The sequence below is a fragment of the Rutilus rutilus genome (assembly GCF_951802725.1).
Source record: "Rutilus rutilus genome assembly, chromosome: 25".
Taxonomy (NCBI): Eukaryota; Metazoa; Chordata; class Actinopteri; order Cypriniformes; family Leuciscidae; genus Rutilus; species Rutilus rutilus.
Window position 1 is genome coordinate 6,731,766 of NC_140229.1, and position 22,264 is coordinate 6,754,029.

Genomic DNA, 22,264 nt, shown 5'->3' on the forward strand with positions numbered 1-22,264 from the left:
CGAGACTCCTTCTTTATGTGTACACATAAAAAACGCAAAGACATGCTCGAATTTCCCGCGGAAATCCACCAGTACCACTGGAATTAAAAACATTATTACAAGCTTACCATTTTGAACTGAGCTACGGCAAGCAGATAGTTTTGAACACTGGCTGGTTATGTACTTGCTCAAAAAAATATTTTGGATAATGTGTAACCCCAAAAAGCTATGGACTGCAGCTTTAAGTGTACAAAATCAATTAGTGCACCTGTCTGCCTTTAGGGGGAGCTCTAAGGTTTAAGGCCCATTAAAACCAAGAACAATAACTATAAAGATAACTAAAACACTGAGCGCCAATCAGAATACAATCGAATTTAAAGGGCTTTTCAAGAAAATGGACATGGAAAACAGTCATACCCTCTGAATAAATGGTGAGAAATATTACCTATCCAGAGGTATCCAGCGCTCATTTCCACAACATTGTTTCCTTTGAAGTTGCAGTAAAAAAGACTAGGGGCCCTATTTTAACGATCTGAAATGCAAGTAACTTTGTTACGCTGTTGCTATTATACCGGCGGGATAAATGACTCTTGCGCCCGACGCAAATCTAAAATGGGTTGGTCTGAAGTAGCTTCATTATTCATAGGTGTGGTTTGGGCGTAACGTGAAATAAACCAATCAGAGCGACATCTCACATTCCCTTTAAGAGCAGGTGCGCTTGTTCCATGGCGGATTGCTATTATAACGTCGGATTTGCCAGGCGCACGCCAGGAGCGGTTCACAGCCGAGGAGACCGACGTTCTCGTCAGGGCCGTAAAACACAGAGAAGTGACATTGTATGGGGATGGAGAAACACACCCAAATTAGCTTTGGTTAAACAGGCGTATAAAAATTTGGGTAAATGTGTAAGCTAGATTAATGCCTATTTTTTCACATCTTCATGGACACAACAATGATTTCCCTCGTGTGTTAATATTTTTCCTTGTAATAATGTATGGTTTTCTAAAAATTAGAACTGCTGCATCTGTGTGTAGATGAGATAAGCAAAGTGCACACGCTACATTGATTATGGCCAAGCATGCGCCCTTAAAATAGCATATGAATAACATGCGCAATGCGGAATTGTTTTCTAAACCTGCAAAATATCATCAGGGAACGTTTGCGCCAGAACATGCCTCCTCTTTGCGCTGAACTGCCCCCGGGAGCGCAAGTTCATTCCCTAATTTACCGACGTGCGTCTGTGGAGGGAAAAGTCCGCTGTGCGCGGGTGCAAAATAGGAATGATACATGCGCCGGTGTACAAAGTCAATTGCGCTGGGTGCAAGATATAGGGCCCAAGGTGTTGTTTTTATTCCACTATATTGACTACGTCAGCTAAATTGTTAGATTATTAGATTGATTACACTAGCTTGAGTCAAAACATACCATGCTGAGGACATCTGCTGGTTAAAGCCGTGTAATGCAACAAGAACAGCAGAATGCTTTTGTTAAGGAACACCTTGGTTAATTAGGTATTTTTCTTCCCTCTTTTAGGGTTCCAGGAACAGGCCTTAATGAGTTTCACCATACACCATTGAAGAACATCACACAGTACTCTAGAGAGGGGCCTAAGCCAAAGAATCAAGTAAGGGACATTTTTAAAAAGGGATAGTTCACCCCCACCCAAAAAAACAAACCAAAAACAAACAAACAAACAAAAACCTATCCCATGTTTTTTGTCTGCAGGATAAAAGTTAATTATTCAAAATATCTAAATCTGTTCTTCACAGAAGAAAGAACTTCTAATGAATTTTCATTTTTGGGTGAACTATCACTTTAAGTACTATATGGCGAAGTGTGTAATTTCTGTGCAACTAGCGACTAAAATGATATTGCAAAAATGATAGTTCCTAAACTGTCACGTCATTGGTTGATTTAGAAATTGACATGCCAAAAAGCAGTTCAGTGTTTTGAGAGCACCATGCAGCCACAGTGTTTACCCATGAATGGCTAATTTATATTGTATATATTACTATTAGAACAAGTACACCCTTCAATTTTAATGCATGGGTTCCCAGTTACCTGGATGTAGGCCTATTTTTTTATATTTTGGTTTCCAGGCCTGTAAATATTATGAATTTTTAAAATTATGACATGCATGCTTCTTCATATGCTCAGCTGTAAATATAATAAATCATATAGATTTTACTCTTTTTGATCTTTTTAAAATGATTTTTAAAATCATTATTTAATCTTTTAAATAATTGGAAAATTCATGGAAATTAATAAAATATAAAAATGGTTAGTACATTTTCAAGCTTCTAGGCATGCTCTAAAATAGTTAATAATTTCAGCTGTAAAATATTTCATAGATCTGAAACTAAAAACTGTTAAATTTACATACACTTATGTCATTCTAAATCTAGAACTAGAAAAGTGTTAGAAAAATCATTGCAAATGATTGGTCAGTAGATGTGGGAACCCTATGTGAATGCTGTGTGTGTATGAGAGCCCTAAGCAGAAAAGTATGTAGGTAGATATATGTAATCAGCAGATTCATCATCCCTAAGAAGATAAGGGGACATTTTTAAAGATAAAAATGTAATATGAGTAATACTGTCAAATTACTCCATCATGAAGGTACGTGTCTAAAGGAAAGAGTCAAAGTTCAACAAACTTCAGAGTTCTCCACACTTATGACATAATAACTCTCTCTTGTGATCAATTAACACTTTTTTTTTACCATGTTATTTATCTCACAAAGTGTTATGCTCTAGAGAGGCTTTTAGCACCTATCACAAATGTTTGTATATGTATTGATGTCTCCTCCTTCAATGTTAATTTAAGTGTCAAATTTAGTTCAGCACGGTCTCTGGTGTCTCTGTGCTTGACTTATGATGCAATAATTCTGTGAACACTTGTGACCAATCAACACAAACTATGTAACTCTCTTGAGAGTCTGTTTGCACCTGTCCCTGACATGTCATCTGTAGTCTCATTAAACGTGCTGTTGAAGCCTAACAATCAAAGGTGTTAGGCAAACAGGCAAAGCTCCAAAAATAAGAGTGTAGTTGAACAGCCTGAGCCCCTTGCTGTTGTTTGTGCCGTAACCACCTTCATCATAACAGATGCTTTCCCTCTACCACACAGTATGCTGTGGTTGCCCAACAATGTCAGGGTAATGGTGGTGCAGATACAGATGAGAATATTTATTTTCTAATGCACAGTGATGGTTATAAAAATGAGAATAACCAGAAACAAAGACTGGATTGTGAGGCATAAAGAGAGAATATAGCCTATATTTTGCTTTCCTTTTGGCCCAGCAAGTAAGAGCAGCCTAGCTCTATTATAATGCATTGACATGCAATTTATCATATGTTGATTCAGTTGCTGCTTTGGATTGGTGAGTTCATTCATTGAAGTATTAATCAGGCTGATTCATTGATCTGCAACACAGTCATGCCTACTAGAAGTGGGGATATGACCAAAATCTTATTTCACATATAAATTTTCTCTGTAAAATATGTAAAACAATGTATGTAGTTACTTTTGTTATCTTATTTTATCAGACAACATACGATTTACCACATTGAGTACCTTTTGTGGCTTTAAACCTCTTTTTAATATCAAGCATATCCCAGGCCTTTTCTCATTCATGCAAGTTTCTTTGTATCGTTGATGCAAACGATATTATTCACGAGATTGTTTTATTCAAGGCTCAGCTTACTGTATTTATAAAGTATAATTCACCCAAAAATGTAAATTCTGTCATGACCTTGTTGTTTCAAACCTATTTTCGTTCAACTTCCAAACACAGATGAAGATATTTATGAAACCTGAGAGATTTCTGTCCCTCCATTTAAAGTAGAACTTAAGATCCAAAAAATGTCATAAAGGCATTGTAAAAATAATCAATCGAGTGGTCTAATAAAAATCCAGGTCTTCTGAAGAGACACGATGGCTTTATATAATGAACAGATTTACAACAATAGGCATAGGCCACACATAGGCCTACTGTAGTAAACACAGACGTTCAAATGCTTGCGTGACGTGCAAAAACAACATGAGAGTGAGTAAATGCAGAATATATTTTTTTTATGAACTAATTTACAGTTTTGGAATACTCATTTTGACATACTTTCTTGTGATTAGAACTGTGATTGATTGCATTGATCATCTGAAGTTCATGCGCTGGAACGGCACTGCTCAAAGTGAAAGCGCAAACATAAATCACCATGTCATATTAGTTTTAGTAGTGTGATTATTCAAAACATTTCATATTGTTTATTTGTATATGTATAGCAGTGCAATAATATCAGAGAGGCGGCATGGCGTGCACCAGGAGAGTCTGTGTGTGAGCATCTTGTCTGTGTAAGAGATCCAATGAATGAAATACTGTGATGTACTTTTTTGAAATACTTTTCCATTGAAAGCATACTGTGTGAGGAAAAAAAAAATATATATAATGTTGAATATAATGTATAATAATGCAATATAGGAATATTTGTGGTTCTGATCATAAAAAAAATTTATTATTTGAATAATAATAAAGAGTGACAAGTAATTTTTTTTTTCAGCAAATTTTACGTCTATTTACATTGAAGATTCATTTTATTAGAATTTATAAGGACATGTCTAAAGTATTACATGTCTAAAGCTTCAAGCTTTTCATTTTATTAATAACATGCATAACTTTAGTAGTAAGTTAGAATGTATGGCAGTATAGTTCTAATAGTAGTTTGTCAAACCTAAAGTGTGTCTGGGCAGATAATTTAATGCGTAAAATGTAACTTTAAAATAAGATCTGAGATGAAAAGATTATTGGATTCATTTAATTCAAAACTGTATAAATCAGTTTAATCCCATCTATGAATATTTAACTAGTAGGTGGGTTGACGTCAGATGTCACGTTGAATGGGTGTCTCTGCGCTTTCTGCAAGTATAAATATAACAGTCATGTCAGTGATGAGCTCCAGGAGGCCAAACTGACAAGCATCCTCGGACAGATTTGGAATAGTTCTCTGATGAAGCACAGAGTCTACTCAAAAGTGAGCTATCCTGAATATGTCTAACTGGGGCACAACAAACACGGAAAATGAAACAATCCAATACTGCTTTCCGAACAGCAATTTGTCTTGTACCAAAAATGTAAAACCTGGATTCGAATACATTATTGTGTACATATTAATTTCTACAATATCAGTGTTCACTGTGTTTCTGAACCTGCTGGTGATCATCTCCATCTCTCACTTCAAGCAGCTCCACACTCCAACCAATGTGCTGATCTTTTCTCTGGCAGTGGCTGATCTGATTGTGGGACTGATTCTTATGCCAGTGCAGGGTTTAAAATTGATTGAGCCGTGCTGGTACTTTGGAGAAATATTTTGCTCGATATTTCCTTATATTTTCTATGTGGTTATAACAGCATCTCTTGGTAATTTGATTATTATATCTGTGGATCGTTACATTGCTGTGAATAACCCTTTGCGATATCCATCAAGGGTAAATATTAACAGAGCAGTTTTTTGTATCGTTGTAAACTGGGTATTTTCCTGCGTATATTCTTTTTTTCTTTTGTACGAGTCTCTACTCTATCCAGAGAAAAACCATATGTGTATTGGAGAATGTATACTTACTATTAAGTTGGGATATATCATAACAGATGTCTTAGTTACTTTAGTGACACCTTGTTGTTTAATAATTACTTTATATCTGAAAATCTGTGTCATAGCAATACATCAAGCAAAGCGTATAAATTCACTCACAGACAAAAAGGCCATGTCAGAAAAAAAGTCTGCAAGAACCTTAGGGATTGTTGTAATGGTATATCTTCTTTGTTGGATACCATATTATATAGCTGCTCTTAGTCTTGGTCAAGACACAGGTGACTCCTTTGTAATTAATGTAATGTATTGGATTTTATGCATGAATTCATGCATGAATCCACTTATTTATGCAATGTTTTATAGATGGTTTCGAATATCAGCAAAATACATTTTGACTCTGAAAATATTCAAACCTTCATCAGAATACTTCAACCTATTCATGGAAGAGAAATGATCTCTTGCTGTTGCATTACTATAAAACCTATGTAAAGCACATACAGGTATACAGCACTGTAAAATCGAATTAGTTGGACTTACTTAAAAAAAGCATGCAAACCGATTGCCTTAAAAAAAACAAGTAAAGTGAAATAGGAATAGTATGTGGTACTGACAAATGTTTAGTTTGTATAGTTCACTTACACAAGAGCTATAGTAACTAAAAAAGAAATAAAATATACCTGTTACCATTGTTGTGTTTTGCAGGCTGAATGTTGAAGTCTGTGTGACTCAAGTATGATCAATTGCAAGATTGTCACAAATATAGAGAGATCATATAAACCCAATTAAAAGTTTCACAAGGTGTTTAGGACATAAGTGTTTGCAACAAAATTATAAATATAGAAAAAAAAGATTTTCCCCGCCTCAAAAACCACACTCAAACCAATCAATTAATCTTAAATTGGGTTTTCTTAGTAAACAAAGCATAGTATGTGAATAGAACAGATTACTAGATTTTTACAATTAAGTTAAGACATTAAGTAAAGTTAACTAAAAAGTGTAAGTTAGAATCACTGTTGGATTTTACAGTGAGGTAACTACAGGCATAGTTTACCCCAAACATTATAAATGTTCAGATGAAGAACGGTGTTGCCAGATTGGTTTGTTTTACAGCCCAGTAATTGTTTAAAATCCACACAAAATTATATAATAAACACCCAAATAAATCTATAATAAACAATACAGAAGGCTCTTCACAAGTTTTCAATATGAAATAAAACAATTAATGTGTATAATTAATGTAATAAGTATAACCGCAAAAACCGGTTCTTGTTGCATTTACACGGCTTTAACCAGCAGATGTCCTCAGCATGCTATGTTTCGAGTGAAGCTAGTGTAATGATCTAATAATCTAACAGTGAATAGTGGAATAAAAACAACACCTAGTTTTTTTCACTGCAAATTCAAAGGAAGCAAGACAATGTTGTCGATACCTGAGCTAATCACCATTTATTCATTCAGAGGGTATGAACGATTGTTTTACATATCCATTTTCTTAAAAAGGGGCTTGACTTGTCAAACAGTGATGGATTAACTGGTCCGTGTACTTTTTGATCATTTCATTTCCTGTTTGGAATGGAATAACGAGAAATGAAAGTTTATTCGCTTTTTAGTTTAGTTTAAAAAACAAACATTCAGATGGAAAGAAAAAATTACAACAATAACAGAAGCCAAGGGAAGCCCTCTCATAATGTGGAAGCAAATAAATGGTATTGTGAAACCGTCAGGCAAATCAAAGACCATCCATGAGCTTAGAAATGGTGATAGGCAGATTAGGGACAGTAAACAAATAGCACTGGTCAATGGAAGAACTGGTGCAACAAGTTAATGCAGAACAGCAACTAAAATTCACTAAACATCAATCAATAAACCAATACTCTTCATTCTCACTTCAGCAGACCAATGAAGCAAAAGTGCTTGAAGCAATAAATTCAGTTAACAACAGCTATAGTAAGGATCTTTTTCACATAAACACAGTCTTTTTGAAACGAAATAAAAACACTTTTGTAAAGCCGCTGACACACTTGATCAATTTGTCTATTCAGAGCGGACAATTCCCCACACCTTGGAAACAGGCAAAAGTTATGCCATTGTTTAAGTCAGGAACACCTGACCAGGCATGCAATTATCGGCCCGTAAGTATCTTACCTGTATTCTCAAAGGTGTTAGAAAAAATTGTGTATGGTCAGCTTATGGCTTTTATACAATCAAATAACATTTTACACCCATTACAATTTGGCTTCCGTCCTCAATACTCCACCGAAACGGCAAACTGCTTCTTTGTGGAACAACTCAAACTTGCAATAGATAGTGGAGAAATTGTTGGCGCCGTCTTTTCGGATCTCAAAAAGGCGTTTGATACGCTAAATCATGACATCCTTATCCACAAACTGTCCAATTTTAACTTCACAACATTAACTTTACAGTGGTTCAAATCATATCTTGAACTGAGAGATCAGTGTGTGGTGGTCAATAATGAAATGTCTACATTCTTAAAAATGAATACAGGAGTACCGCAAGAGTCCATTCTTGGGCCCTTGCTTTTTACACTGTATATTAATGATCTGCCAGACTCATGTCCTACAGCAGGATTTCAGATGTACGCTGACGATGCAGTGGTTTATGTGCGAGGGAAAAGTGTGCATGCAGTTTCTGATGAACTGGCAAAATACCTGCAAACTGTGGCGGTGTGGTTTCAAAATGCAGGTCTGACATTGAATGTTGAAAAGACTATGTCTGTTTGCTTTGCCTCAAGATTCAAGTCCATATCAGAAGAACTAAATTTAAGGATAAATGGGCATAAGATCCAGCAGGTCTCAGAGGTCAAATACCTGGGCCTTGTACTTGACTCTCAACTTAAATTTGACAGTCATATTAAAAAAATCTGTCGAGTAGCCAAAGCAAATCTTTATACATTCAGACTGATCAGGGACTATCTACCGTTTCATGCTGCTCACACTTTCATGCACGCCATGATCTTCTCGCATATGAGTTACTGCATCTGCTCATGGTCACAGGCTACTGTTACTACAGTTAAGCCACTTCAAATGATTTATAACAGAGCGGTTAAAATCCTAGATAGGAAGCCCATTAGGTCACATCATTGTGTTAGTCTGAGGAATTTAAACATTTTATCTTTTGCAAATTTCACTAAATTTTCTCTGTTGAAGCTGATGCATAAATGTTTAAATCAGCAAGCCCCACAGGTCTTGAGTGAGTGCATAGTTGCTCTCAGGGCTGTGGGTTCAAGGACTAGAGGAGCTCAGAACGGGAACTGTCAGATCCCGAAATGTAATACTTCATTTGGACAATCAGCTTTCTCTGTACAAGGCACTAAAGCCTGGAATTGTTTACCCACTGAACTGAAAGGAGAGTCAAACTGGGTCCTTTTCAAACATAAACTTAAAGACTCTTTAATCAGAGGTCAGAAATGTGACCACTGACTGTCCGCTGTGTTTATATTGTGTTATATGGTGAATTGCCCTAATGTGGGACACTGCCTAATGTGGGACACCTAAGGTCTAGTGTTTGTAGGTCCCCCATAAATACATGAATGACAGTGAAACTATGGGTTAGACAAAGCTGTGGTGTCATGTGATCAAAATCACATGACCTATCAAATGTCCAATAATATTTGAGGGTGGAGCAATCATCAAACAGGAGGCACCTTGTGTGAAGACCATCTGAAGGCCAGTGACATAGAGTTTTAACCAGTTTGATATTAAGGAGTTAAATACATTTTAAACAATGCAATCCTGCGACTTTTTAGCCTAATATGCTTATGAAATGTTTGTCCATCAAAAAATAGTCTAACTTTGTGCGTATCAACTATATATTTTATATTTTTATCAAATTTCTTAGTGTCCCACATTAGGAAATGTGGTTTCCAAATCCGGGACAGTATGATCAGCCTAATGTGGGACAGTACTTCATTGAGTCAAAAATGTGTGGTGGGGCATGGTTTGTGGGACAAACATGGTTATTTACATGATTTTAGTCTTGTAATACAATATTACAATACTATTAATGCAGATTTTTACAGTCATGTGAATTTTTTATTCTTGGAGGGCGGTTTGAAGGCTCTTTTGTGCGTGTGCATGCCTACATACGTGTGTCTCTCTCTATCTCTCTCTCTCTCTCTCTCTCTCTGTGTGTGTGTGTGTGTGTGTGTGTGTGTCATGTATGTGTCATGTATGTGTAAAAGGTATAGTTGACTTAAAATGAAAAATAGCTCTGAATTAAAAAATGCCGTAGAAAACCAATAAAGCAATTCCACTTTATTTTATGCATCTGATTAATTCAATGAAATGCATTTTAGATCACAATGGTAAAGGTGAGAAAGACAGGGACAGATTGTCAGACGCAGAAAGAGAGGCAGAAACAGGGAAAGGATAAGAGAAAGAAACTTAATCAGTGGAGGCAGGACAGGATGAGAGGAGCCATAGAGGAGTATAGGCAGATTGTTGAGGATGGTGGGGTCCCTCAGCTGAGACTGTTGGCCAGGGCATGGAATGTCCCTAAATCTACTCTCCAGTGAATCTAAAATAAAAGATTTTACTATTCTACATGTATCAATGTGATTTTTTGGTGTTTTATCATAGATTTTTCAGTGTCCCACATTGGGGACACGTTCTGTCCCACATTAGGAAGCTGCAGTTTTTCTCAGACGACTTGCAATAAGAGCACTAATATGTCTATAATTTATCTTATGAATGGGTTATCTGAATTTTCTCTTTTGATTTGATTAGGATACATCCTGTTTTTTTTTAAATGGTATTGGGTGTGGATTTAATGTTTTGTTTACACATCGAAATATGTCACAGAAGTCTGAAGTGCAAAAAATGTCCCACATTGACCTAAATAAAGGTATATTGTCATTCCCCTATAAATGGTCAGACAAAACAAATAAGCTACATGTTGTACTAAAGAGTTTGGAAGACTATTGGGGCAATGGCCATGGAAATTGGAGCTTGCCAAGGTTGCTCCCATTTCTGATAGGACATTATGTGCCAGAATATGAACAAGCATGGCTTGTATTGATGGATTTAAAAGATATTGTTGAGCTAGTAATTGCTCCTGTGCCTAATGATGAATCCATCTCATACCTTGAAAGTAAAATAGTTGAACACAGACAGAGGTACTTAGAGCTGTTCCCTGATGTGAGACTTCTACCAAAACACCACTATCTTGAACACTACCCTCAGATGTTAAGGTATTTTGGCCCTCTAACGGCTGTCTGGACAATGCAATTCGAAGCCAAACATGGTTTCTTTAAGAAGATTGTAAAACACACTAGTTGCTTTAAGAATGTACCTTTGTCTTTGGCTCCAAAAAATCAGCTGATGATCACTTTTTTTTTTTTACATTTTACTGGATCTGAATGGTCTAAGATATGTTGTCATTGTTCATGTTAATTCGTTCATGGAATTGTAAGCTATTTTTAACTTCACAAATCCACACACAGAAAGCTTACTTCTATGTGAAAAATGTATTGTAACTTAAAAAGTATGGACATCAGAACTCTTGATATGTTCAAAAGTGAACTCCTCCTTTTTAAAATAAGGTTCTACACTAACAAAATCATAGTTTGAGCGTATACGATTTTGTGACTCAAATAATGACCCAGAGGCATTAAGCATTTGCTCTTTATCAGATATGCTAGTAGAATCCGTATTTATACATGAAGGAAAATTAGAGAATTTTTTGTTTTATATATATATATATATATATAAAAAAAGTTTTTTGCTTTATATTCTGCCAAAATTTCTTGGGATTATTTAAATTTGTTGTAGTTTTTGCCATAAAACAATCAACTTTAGCTTTATTAATGGTGACTGTATATTTATTTCGAAGATGTCTCAAACAAATCCAGTCAGAACATGAATGAGATTGCCTAGCTTTTGCCCAAGCAGCATCCCGCTCACGTATAAGAACTGACAATGCAGCAGAAAACCAAGGGTTATCCCTGCCTTTGACTCTAAATTTCTTAAATGGTGCACGCCTATTAAGAACCGATGTAAAACTATCATAGAAATATTGCCAGGCAGACTCGACATCAGGGATAAGAAAAATCCTATCCCAATCATAAAGAGCAAGGTCATGGAAAAAAAACATTGCTCATTAAAATATTCCATCCACCTTTTTGCAATAATACGTGATTTCTGCTTAGGCAGTTTGGTAACTCTAACTGTGGCAACGACACAATGATCACTAACATCATTTGCATATACAGAAGCCAATGAATATTTGTGTGGAACATTTGTTAAAATAAGATCAATTAATGTTGACTTTTTAAAATCCTTCAAATTGGGTCTAGTAGGTGTCTAAACTAGCTGAAAAAGGTTAAGAGTATCACAAATTAATTTAAGTTCGTCAGAGGCTGACTGCAACGAGTTCACATTAAAATCACCCAGGAGAACAAGCTCCATATCAACCAACTACTGTAGGATGTACGGTTTTAGAAACAATGAGGTTTAAAGCTAGCAATTCATATTGTTTAACCACTGACTAAAGTTTCAAGCTCCTTGACATAAATTTATTAAGCCATGTTTCAGATATTACTATGACGTCAGCATTGGTATTTTTTACCCATATACACACCACATCCAAGCAAGCTTCTCACATTAATATGAATAAAACCCAAACCTGATCTAGATTTAAAATCAGTAGGAACGTTAAAAACGTATATCTTTAACACATATAAATCATGTTTATTTAACAAACATAAATTATGTATCTTTAACACATATAAATCATGTTTATTTAACAAAGATAAATTATGTAGCTTTAACATGTATAAATCATGTTGCGTAAACCTAATTTTAATATGTGCAACCGATGTACATATATATTTTATGTTAATCCAACTGGGTTTTTTTTCAGTGAAGCTAGATTTGAGACCGCCAGTGTCCGAAAAGAGAAAATAATAATCACTGTGCAATGATACAAGAAATAATATATCAGATCAAGCAAACCTCTTTTACACCTCTTTTATTCAGTATATACACATACACATACAGTATATTGGTCATTTATCGTCTGGGAAAAGACTGAAGTGCTTTGATGATGGATTCAAGATTTTTAGAGTAACAATGTGTTTAGCTGATATTCTAAACCATTTATAAAACAGTGCATAGATAAGTGGATTCATACAGGAATTCATGTACACAATCCAGCATGTTACATTAAATTCAACTGATTCTGTAGACTCATTTCCTTCAATAAGGATGACAATATAGTATGGTATCCAACACATAAAGAAAACTGCAACAACAATCCCCAGAGTTTTTCCTGCCTTTCTTTGTGACCTGCTAACACCTGCGACAGAATTTACAACCTTGGCCTGATGCTTCGCAACACAGAAGATTTTCACATATATAGACATGATTACAGAAGAAGGGGCAACAAAAGTGACTATGAGGTCCGTGACAACATGTTCAAATTTAAAGTAAACTGAACAGTCTCCATAGCATCTGTTATGTGTCTCTGGGTAAAACATAGTGTTATATAAGATAATAACAGAATATATGCATGAACATAGCCAGTTTATAATAATGCAACAGACAACTTTATCAGTTGTGACCCTTACTGTGTATCTCAAAGGGTCATTCACAGCAATGTAACGATCTAGAGATATAAAGACTAAATTACCAAGAGATGCTGAAACAACCACAAAAACAATAAATAAAAATAGAGAACAAAATGTCTCTCCAAAGTACCAGCATGATTCTATAAATCTGATGCCCATTAAAGGTATAACAATCAGTCCCACAATCAGGTCAGCCACAGCCAGAGAGAGAATGAGCAGGTTGGTTGGAGTGTGAAGTTTCTTGAAGTGAGAGATGGAGATGATCACCAGCAGGTTCAGAAACACAGTGAACACTGATGCTAAAGAAATGAAAATATACAAAATAACGTACTCCACTTCAGGTTTGATATCTCTGAAACATGACAGATTGTTGTCTGTAAAGCAATACTGTATTCTTTGCCTGTTGTCCTCCATAATCCTAGAGTCAAACATTTTCACAGTTGAGTACATCCTCATATGTAGCCTGGTCCTGTTCCAGCTGTCAGTTTGACTTACTGTCTTCCTTCACTGACTTGACTAAATGTATATGTACAGAAAAAGGGACATCCAATGAAATGTGAGGTTTGTTTATACTACATGAAACCCACCTACTATTTTAATATTCATAGCATTCGGTGACTATACATTTACGTGCACCAAAAATGTTTTTTTTCTTTTTTTTTTCTTATAATAAGGACTTAATCACAGTAAGATGTTTACATGTCAAAAGCAAACCTATTCACTCCTATTTAAATAGAATTCTTATTCTGATTATTCACTAAGAATTGTAGTTATTTTGACCAAAATGTTTCACATAGGAAACTGTTTCACATAGGAAACATTTGTGCTGTTGATTGGATCCACAGGAACTGGAACTGATAAACAGAACTAAAAATGTGCATCAATGGTAAGGTTCAGATTATTACTTGCCCTGCCAACATTTTCATTAACCCCAAAAAAAAAAAAAAAAAAAAAATGAATGTTGATTTTGACACATTTAACATTGTATTCTAAGGACAACAGCAGTTGTACTTCTATAGAACACGAAAATCTTACAAAACTACATCAAAACCAACCGCATGTATACTAGACCCCATACCCACTAATCTACTGTAATGAAAGAGTTGCTTCCTGTTAGTCTTTTAATATTATTAACTCCTTATCTGTAGTTCATGCCCTGATAACCTTCAAGCTGCTGGTTATAAAGCCTCTCATTAAAAATCACAACTACATCCTAGTGAATTGACACACTACTGACACATCTCAAATCTTCTTTATGCTTAAAATATTAGGAAAAATTTGTCAATTATCCTCCGTTTGGCATAAATATTTCACGTTTCAGCCCCATCATAGCACAGAGACTGTAATTGTAAAAGCTACACTTTTTTAAGTTGATTCTTAGCAAAAAACACTTTGTTCTTTCAAAATGGTATGTGCTCATTAATGTGTAATTACTTCTACCAACTAATCAAGTATTCTCGTAAGCGTAGAATCTGCCATTTAGAATACATACGAGCGAGTCGCTCGAATGGCGGCAGCCATGTTGCGCCTCCATCTTGAAAATACATTAGCCCAAGAGGGACATACCTGGAAATTCAAGTTTTGCCTTTCGCATTTTTACACTCAGTGACACCGTGACGAATGCGAGGGGGAGATTACTCACGACTGCCGGCAGATTTGAAATAATACGGCCACCGTAGGAGTTAAAACGCCCTCGGAATGGGAGGGGCTAGAAAGTAATATTCAGTTGGTAGTCATAAACAATTTCACCGCTAGATGGGAGAAAATCCTACACAGTGTAGCTTTAATTACAAATGACTTGCTTCCAGCATCTGACCTAGGTTGCATCTCACCGCTAGTTTTACTTGATCTTAGTGCCGCTTTCAACACTACAGATTCGTGACATACTCTTAGATAAATCACAAAATTGTCTGATTACTATTCAGTTTGTTTAAACATGGAGCTATCAAATCTAATGCCAGTAAAGTATGGAGTGCCACAAGGATCTGTGTTTAGCCCTCTGCTGTTTTTATTACACATGTTAACTTGCCCCTTGAAAATATTATTAGAAAACGTCTCGGTTACAAACGTAACCTTGGTTCCCTGAGATGAGGGAACGAGTATTGCGTAAGGCTAGCTTACGCTATGGGAAAACTCCTTTTCTCAAGAATATTGAAGCAAAATTTTTATAACGCAGTGCAGCTGCACAGCAGACACATAGATGAGCGACTAGCGGTGCCGCCATTAGGTGAGCTGCGGGAACTGCACAGACCTATGCCGAGGCGGCTCAGACGCTTAAAACTTCGCTCCATATTATAGCCCAGGGCAGGATGCCTGAGGCCCATAGAAGAGTAAAGTTATGAATCCTAAAAGAAGCCAGTCTAGTGACAAGCTTTGTATAGGGAACCCAGGAATGGGCCTAAAAGGGCTTTATAATATATATGTATATAAGAACCATAGTTCGAGTTTAACCAGGACCAGATATATATCGGCCCCTACACTGAAAAAAATGATTCATTGACTAGTTGAATTTACTAAAAAAAATTATGTTAAGTGGTTCCACATAATTCATTTTAGCTACATTTAAACAAATGCATTACGTTGAACTAAGTTCAACTTGATGCATTTGTTTAAATGTAGCTAAAATCAATTGCGTGGAACCACTTACGATAAAAACATTTAGAAAATTCAATGAATTTACTGAAATCATTGAATTTACTAAAAAAATTTATCGTAAGTGGTTCCACGCAATTGATTTTAGCTACATTTAAACAAATGCATTAAGCTGAACTTAGTTCAACGTAATGCATTTGTTTAAATGTAGCTAAAATCAATTATGTGGATCCAATTAACATAATTTCTTTTAGTAAATTCAACTAGTCAATGAATCATTTTTTTCAGTGTATGTTTTAGGGGGGATTGTGCTTAACACTTTTTTATATTGAAAGAACCCTTGCTTGCAAAGCAGGAACTTCCAGGTTATAAACCCGAAGAGGGTTTAACCTTCTTGCCCCTTTAAGGAAGCGCATGACGAGGTTGTTTCTTCCTAGTGATTTCCCGGCCACAAGAGCGTGAGATGCTGTTATGGCCGCAACATACACTTTGAGCGTGGAGGGGGTACGACCCGCGTCCAAGAGCTCTTGCAAGAAGGCGAGCACATTTGATACTTCGCACGAGTAGGGGTCCAGGCTCTGTGCTGCGCACCGAATTTGTAACAATGGCATTTGTAACAATGCCTCAGAATTTGCTCTTTTACAAAAAGTGTGACGCAACGGCGAACACACTAATGCGTTAAAAGGATATGTATAGCATGCTGGATGGCACAGCAGAACAGCGGGCTGAAGGCGGCGTCCAGTTGAAAAACCAGGAAAGCCGGCGTCCTCAGAACTGCAAGGCAGGTGGCTTGTTCCACTTAAGGCTTTTCGACGGCGGCGAGAAGGCTTCGTATCCAGAGATCAGCGAAGTGGTGAGTTTGCTGAAGGAGATAAAATCTGAATTCCATGGCTGAATGAGTGCTTATATAGCTATAAGCCACGCCCATTCTGGCGGCCCTGACGCACCAGGGTGCGAAGCGGCCCAATTGGTTCACGCGTCTGAATATTCTTGAGAAAAGGAGTTTTCCCATATCGTAAGCTAGCCTTACGCAATACGAGAGAGCTCTCGATAGGGAACAAGGGAATAGTTCTGTAACGTTAGACATAAGACGAATATAAACATGTGAACGCCATTTTTTAAATAGCAGCTAATTGAGCTAATTGCAGCTCAGGATTGTAATCTCCGTCTATGCAAGTTACCAAGAGCTGCACGAATGCGTTGGATTCGCTGTGTTTGGATGCCGATGTAGGTTCGCAAAGCCATGAGCATCAATAGTAACGCAACGACCGCCATTGTTGATGGATGGCTTGTTCGAGATGCATCGGGGTGGCGCGGACCGATCGGAGTGCTGTGGTAATGTTTGGAGAGCATACGATTCCTTGTGCTTTTGGATTTCTCTCGCAGTGCTTTGATGACATGCGCCAATCGGTCTGCGAGAAGCCAATGCATCTCAAACAAGCCTGGTATGTCTGTGAGTGGCGCTGCCGCGCTAGCGTTGCTGGGCAACATGAGATGTATACAGTGACGTAAGATCTGGCTCTGTAGTGGCTCTCTGGACTGTGGAAAGGCAAACCGGTTCTTAGAAGGCTTGTCAGTCGAACCAACCCCGAACTGGCAATTGCTCTGCCCAGGGACCTTCTTGCAGTGAGGCGTCAGTGCTACCTACTGAGCCACCGTGCCGCCCAATAGTAACTAAACTCTGGAATAGCTTTCCTGATAATATTCAGCTCACACACACTCTCTCTGTAAATCGTGATTAAAGACGCATCTCTTTAGCCAAGCATTTATAATGCGTTTATAACCTTGTAGTCCAGTTATATCTGATGAAATTGTAACAAATTCCCTTGATTAGCTTTTTCCTGAAATGCTCTGACAAATGTATTAAAAATAGACATTTTCATGCTTAAAATGTGTTAACATAAGCAATTTAAAACAAATTGCACTTTTGACAACAGCCAAGTTTGTTTCAAAGGTGACTTATCATGAAAATCTGACTTTTTGTGCTATAAGTGCTATAATTGGGACTATAATTGACATTATTTAGTGTCCCAGCCTCAGATGAGACAAGAGAGCAGTGGATTAATTTTATTTTCAACAGAAATCCCCCAGAAACAGATGAATCAATGTAACTCCTCCACAACAACTACATAAATGTATCCACTAAAGCTTGTGTAAAGGACACCTTCTAAATGGAGACGGGGAGCAGCAGCTCATTTGCATTTAAAGGGACACAACCAAAAAGGGGTAAATTTGACAAGCATTAATAAATTATCTGGGGGGTATTTTGAGCTGAAATTTCACAGACACATTCTGGGGACACCATTTATATTACATCTTGTGAAAAGGGGCATAATATGTCACCTTTAAATGTATTCACTTTGCCCTCTTGTAGAAAATTCTAATTTAGTTTTAAGTTTCTAATTTAATACAAAAGAAAGAAATGTGTGTGTGTGTGTGTGTGTGCATACATTTATAAAACCATGTAGATAAAAAATGATGGCATAAGCATCATCAGAGTGGGCGGTAGATAGGTTGGTCAGTCTAAACCAGACACTATATAAATAGAACAAACTCCTAAGAGGAGGAGACTCACTCATGGCCTATGAGACAGAGGATCATGAGACTCAATACTGCTTTCCTGCCATCAACTCATCATGTAGCAAGGGAAAACGCTCCACACATGAATACAATATCATGTATGTGTTTTTTTCATTGCTGTCAGCATGGACTGTGTTTATGAACCTGCTGGTGATCATCTCCATCTCTCACTTCAAGAAGCTTCACACTCCAACAAACCTGATTATTCTCTCTCTGGCTGTGGCCGACCTGCTTGTTGGACTTATTGTGATGCCCATAGAGGCCACCAGGCTAATTGAAACATGCTGGTACTTTGGAGACACTTTATGCAGACTGTTTTTAATAATCACGGGATTGCTCTTCTCAGCATCTCTCAGTAATTTAGTTGTAATTGCTGTTGATCGTTATGTGGCTGTGTGTCACCCTTTACAGTACCCACAGAAAATAACCACAACTAAAACTTTATTTATAGTCTGTCTTTTCTGGGTTTGCTCTTCAGCATATAACATTGCAATAGTTATGAGCGTCTCACACAGAACGTATGCATGTTATGGAGAATGTACAATTGTGATTACTTTTGAGAGTAGTCGGGCAATCACTGATCTGTTCTTGTCTTTCTTGTTCCCTTGTACCCTGATCATAACTTTATATTTGAGGATATTTTATGTTGCACATCAGCAAGTGAAAGTTATAAACTCTCTGATGAAGGGTGGAAAACATGTAACTGAAGGTTCAGTGAGGAGGAAATCTGAGAGTAAAGCTGCTCTGACATTAGGAATAATTGTCACAGTTTATCTATTTTGCTGGATTCCTTTCTTTATTTTGTCCCTAACAGAAAACACAGGAATGGCTTCTACCACGGCCTATATTCTATTATGGATACTGTATATTAACTCAGGACTGAATCCTCTTATTTATGCTTTCTTTTACCCCTGGTTTAAAATGTCAGTTAAACACATCATAACTCTTAAAATATTCCAGCCAGTAAAACATGAATTATAACCGTCATGTAAAAAAGATTTACTGGCATTAATTTCTCCTCAGTGGGTCCATGGGGTTCATTGTTATTGGAAACAATTAGAAAATGTTTGCTAAACAGATGAATTAAAAACAGATGAATTATAATTTATTTTTTTATTTTTTTAAGTGTAGAATCTTATCATAAGAATATAAATTGTGCCAGTTAAATCATCACACTGATGTTATACAAGAAAGCATAAGAGAAAATGGTTAGGTTAACCCTAAACCAAGCCCTAACCCTGTAGATTAATATTAAGATCTGCTTTGAGTGATCATTTTAAAGCACAAAGGTTGTTTAATCAATTAGTGGATGGATATCTATTTAATCTATTACATAATACATTTGAAAATATATGTACTTCTGTAATCTATTGCTTAGTAATTATGATCATTTGGACTAGATAAACTTAAAGCTCAGTGTAATGTTGTATTTAATTAAACTGATTAATTATGACAAAAGTCAGGTTTGGAACAACATGAGGGGGAGTGAATATTTACAGACTTTTTATTTTTAGGGTCAACTAACCCTTTAGCTGTGACCTCAGAGATTTCTTGCCACAGGTCTACATAATATAATAACAACAATAATCTAAATGGATGTTTTTTTTTTTTTTTGGGCTATTCTGAATCACATACACTGGGAGGAAGGTAATTAAACTAATAAATTAACTACAAAAAGGTGATGCCATGATGTTATAATGACAACAAAGTGGAGATGGCAAAGGTGGGTGTTGTGAAGCCTTCTGTTAGTACATGAAAAAACCTGCAGTTGCTGGAGAAAGAGTTTATGAGTGTTACTGTTTGTGGTTAATGTGAAAGAGACGTGTTTCAATAAAAAAAAAAAAAACAAAAAAAAAACTTTGTTTCACTGTTCTATTTACGGCATTATATATTAATGTAAAATGTCTGTGCGATGAATACATTTTCCACAGTAGCACGTGTGCAATACAGGTTTGCATATGTGTGAGACAGAGACGTTTTTTGTGTGAAGTGAGTTTGTACCGAAATCAAACCAAAACTGTGATTTGGTTTAGTGCGATTATGAAATCGCAAAGGCTGCAATTTTTCATTAAATAAACATACATGTGCAGCGTGTTTCATGGTGAAGCGCAGCACTGCGATCAGGTTTGCAGTAAATGCTGCTCCAACTCTGCAAGCACAAGAGCTTGTGTCACTTATAATGTGTATTTAGAAAAGCAACAACTGCCAAACATCTTTCCAAATTTGTAATGAGAAGCGTTTACAAACCTCGTCTAACAAAAGAGAACATTTAATGTCTGAATGGGTTTTTACTCCAAACTTACTTCATAATTTCAATCACTATTTTATAGTAAAATAGTGATATTTCAATTGTAATATTTCTTATTTTGTATAATATTTATATTTATATATATAAATTCCCTAATAATATGATTTAATGGTTTATCACTTTTGACCAATAGGTGGTACAATTACGAAATTGATGTGGTGTGGTCAGAGTGAGGACACATACGAGGCCTTGCAGAGATCCAGTCTCAGAGTCATCATGGCATCATGCCTCAACTTTGTCGCTGCGGTATAAGAAAACAGTTATGGTTACATCTATTGACACAACATCCATACATTTTTGCCGGGATGGTCTGAAGATGATATGATTACATTTTTGTGAAAATCGGACAAACAGTCTAGGAGAAGTTCGAAAAAGTAGGTTTTGAAAGCAAATCAAAATGGCAGACAGGAAGTTCGGCCAAATATGGCAAATTTGATATCTATGTTTTCGGCATGACCCAAGGAATCTATTAATACAAGTTCATAACAATAGGTTAATTCATTCAAAAGTTATTAGCATTTTATTTAAAATGTATTTTAACATATGACCACAAGGTGGCGCTGTCTCGAAACCTTTTGAGTACCTTCATGGCATGGTGCTGATGGCACATACCGAGTTTCATAATGATGCACCAATGCATTTATAAAATATAGCAGTTTATGTCAGAATACTGTATTATAATTAATGACAATTTTATGTTTTGTTCTGTTATAGCGCCATCAAGCGACACAGTTACCCCATTTTTTATGTGTCCTCAGAGTGAGCCCATACATGTGTGTGTCAAATTTGGGGAAAACATCTCATTTTGTTTTGGAGTTATAGACATTTATACGAATGAGTGCATAAAAAAAATGACCCATGGGTGACTTTGATTGGATTTTTTGCCACTTGGGCATTAGCATATAGCCAGCGACCTATGTTTCAGAATTTCCCACAGTGGTTTTGTCTCGATCGGACTAATGGTTTCGAAGATATTCACGGAAGTTTTTTAGGTGCTAAATCACAACGCTGCACAAATCATAAGGCAAAGCCTAGCATGTTTGATATCGTTAAGGAAAGGATTCAGGAGTCTAAGGAGGTAACTCCTGTAAAAATAAGTTGAACTCACACAACATTATAAGCATTTGAATATTTGATTTTACCACTAGATGGTGCTGTCTCAAAACTTCTCAGGCTCCTTCAGGGCATTGTGCCGATGACCCATACAGAGTTTCGTAATGATACGCTAATGCGTTCCTAAAACACTGCATTTTGTTACAAAATTCAAAATGGCAGATGCCCAAAATGGCTGAAATGAGAAAATTGGATATCATTTGGCTCAACATGCTGCCCCGAATCTAATGAGCAATAAGCAAAAATAGCCATTTTTATCTATGGACCAGTAGGTGGCACCACGCAGCGCCTAAAAATAGTCCCCAGCTCGGTAACTTCTTCCAACGTGACCGGGACTAAGTTTGTCTAACCTATTAGACCTATTTTCAGGCGCTGCGTCATATCACTACGCCTGCTGCACCCATGGTACGGCCGCACAGTTCCTTGATTATTACGCCGGAATGAGAGTAGTTCCTAGCCATATAGGCTTAGAAAATCGCAACTTTTCATTTTCCGTCGATCTTAGTACACGGTTTAACTACA

At 36.6% G+C, this 22,264-nt stretch overlaps 3 protein-coding genes across 3 annotated transcripts; 2 read left to right on the forward strand and 1 right to left on the reverse strand.

The window, feature by feature from the left end:
• Positions 1-5,022: 5,022 nt before the first annotated feature.
• LOC311284578 (trace amine-associated receptor 13c) lies at positions 5,023-6,018 on the forward strand (the record flags this gene model as incomplete). Its single annotated transcript, XM_084399677.1, has 1 exon — positions 5,023-6,018. One exon carries the CDS (start codon positions 5,023-5,025, stop codon positions 6,016-6,018), a length of 996 nt encoding a protein of 331 aa, XP_084255803.1.
• Positions 6,019-12,588: 6,570 nt separating this feature from the next.
• Positions 12,589-13,581, reverse strand: LOC311285292 (trace amine-associated receptor 13c-like; the record flags this gene model as incomplete). The annotated part of the gene is made up of 1 exon (XM_084400885.1): positions 12,589-13,581. One exon carries the CDS (start codon positions 13,579-13,581, stop codon positions 12,589-12,591), a length of 993 nt encoding a protein of 330 aa, XP_084257011.1.
• A 4,713-nt stretch (positions 13,582-18,294) lies between these two features.
• LOC311284760 (trace amine-associated receptor 13c-like) lies at positions 18,295-19,302 on the forward strand (the record flags this gene model as incomplete). The annotated part of the gene is made up of 1 exon (XM_084399975.1): positions 18,295-19,302. The coding sequence occupies exon 1, from the start codon at positions 18,319-18,321 to the stop codon at positions 19,300-19,302; it is 984 nt and encodes a 327-aa protein (XP_084256101.1). The 5' UTR covers positions 18,295-18,318.
• Between the last annotated feature and the right edge of the window lie 2,962 nt (positions 19,303-22,264).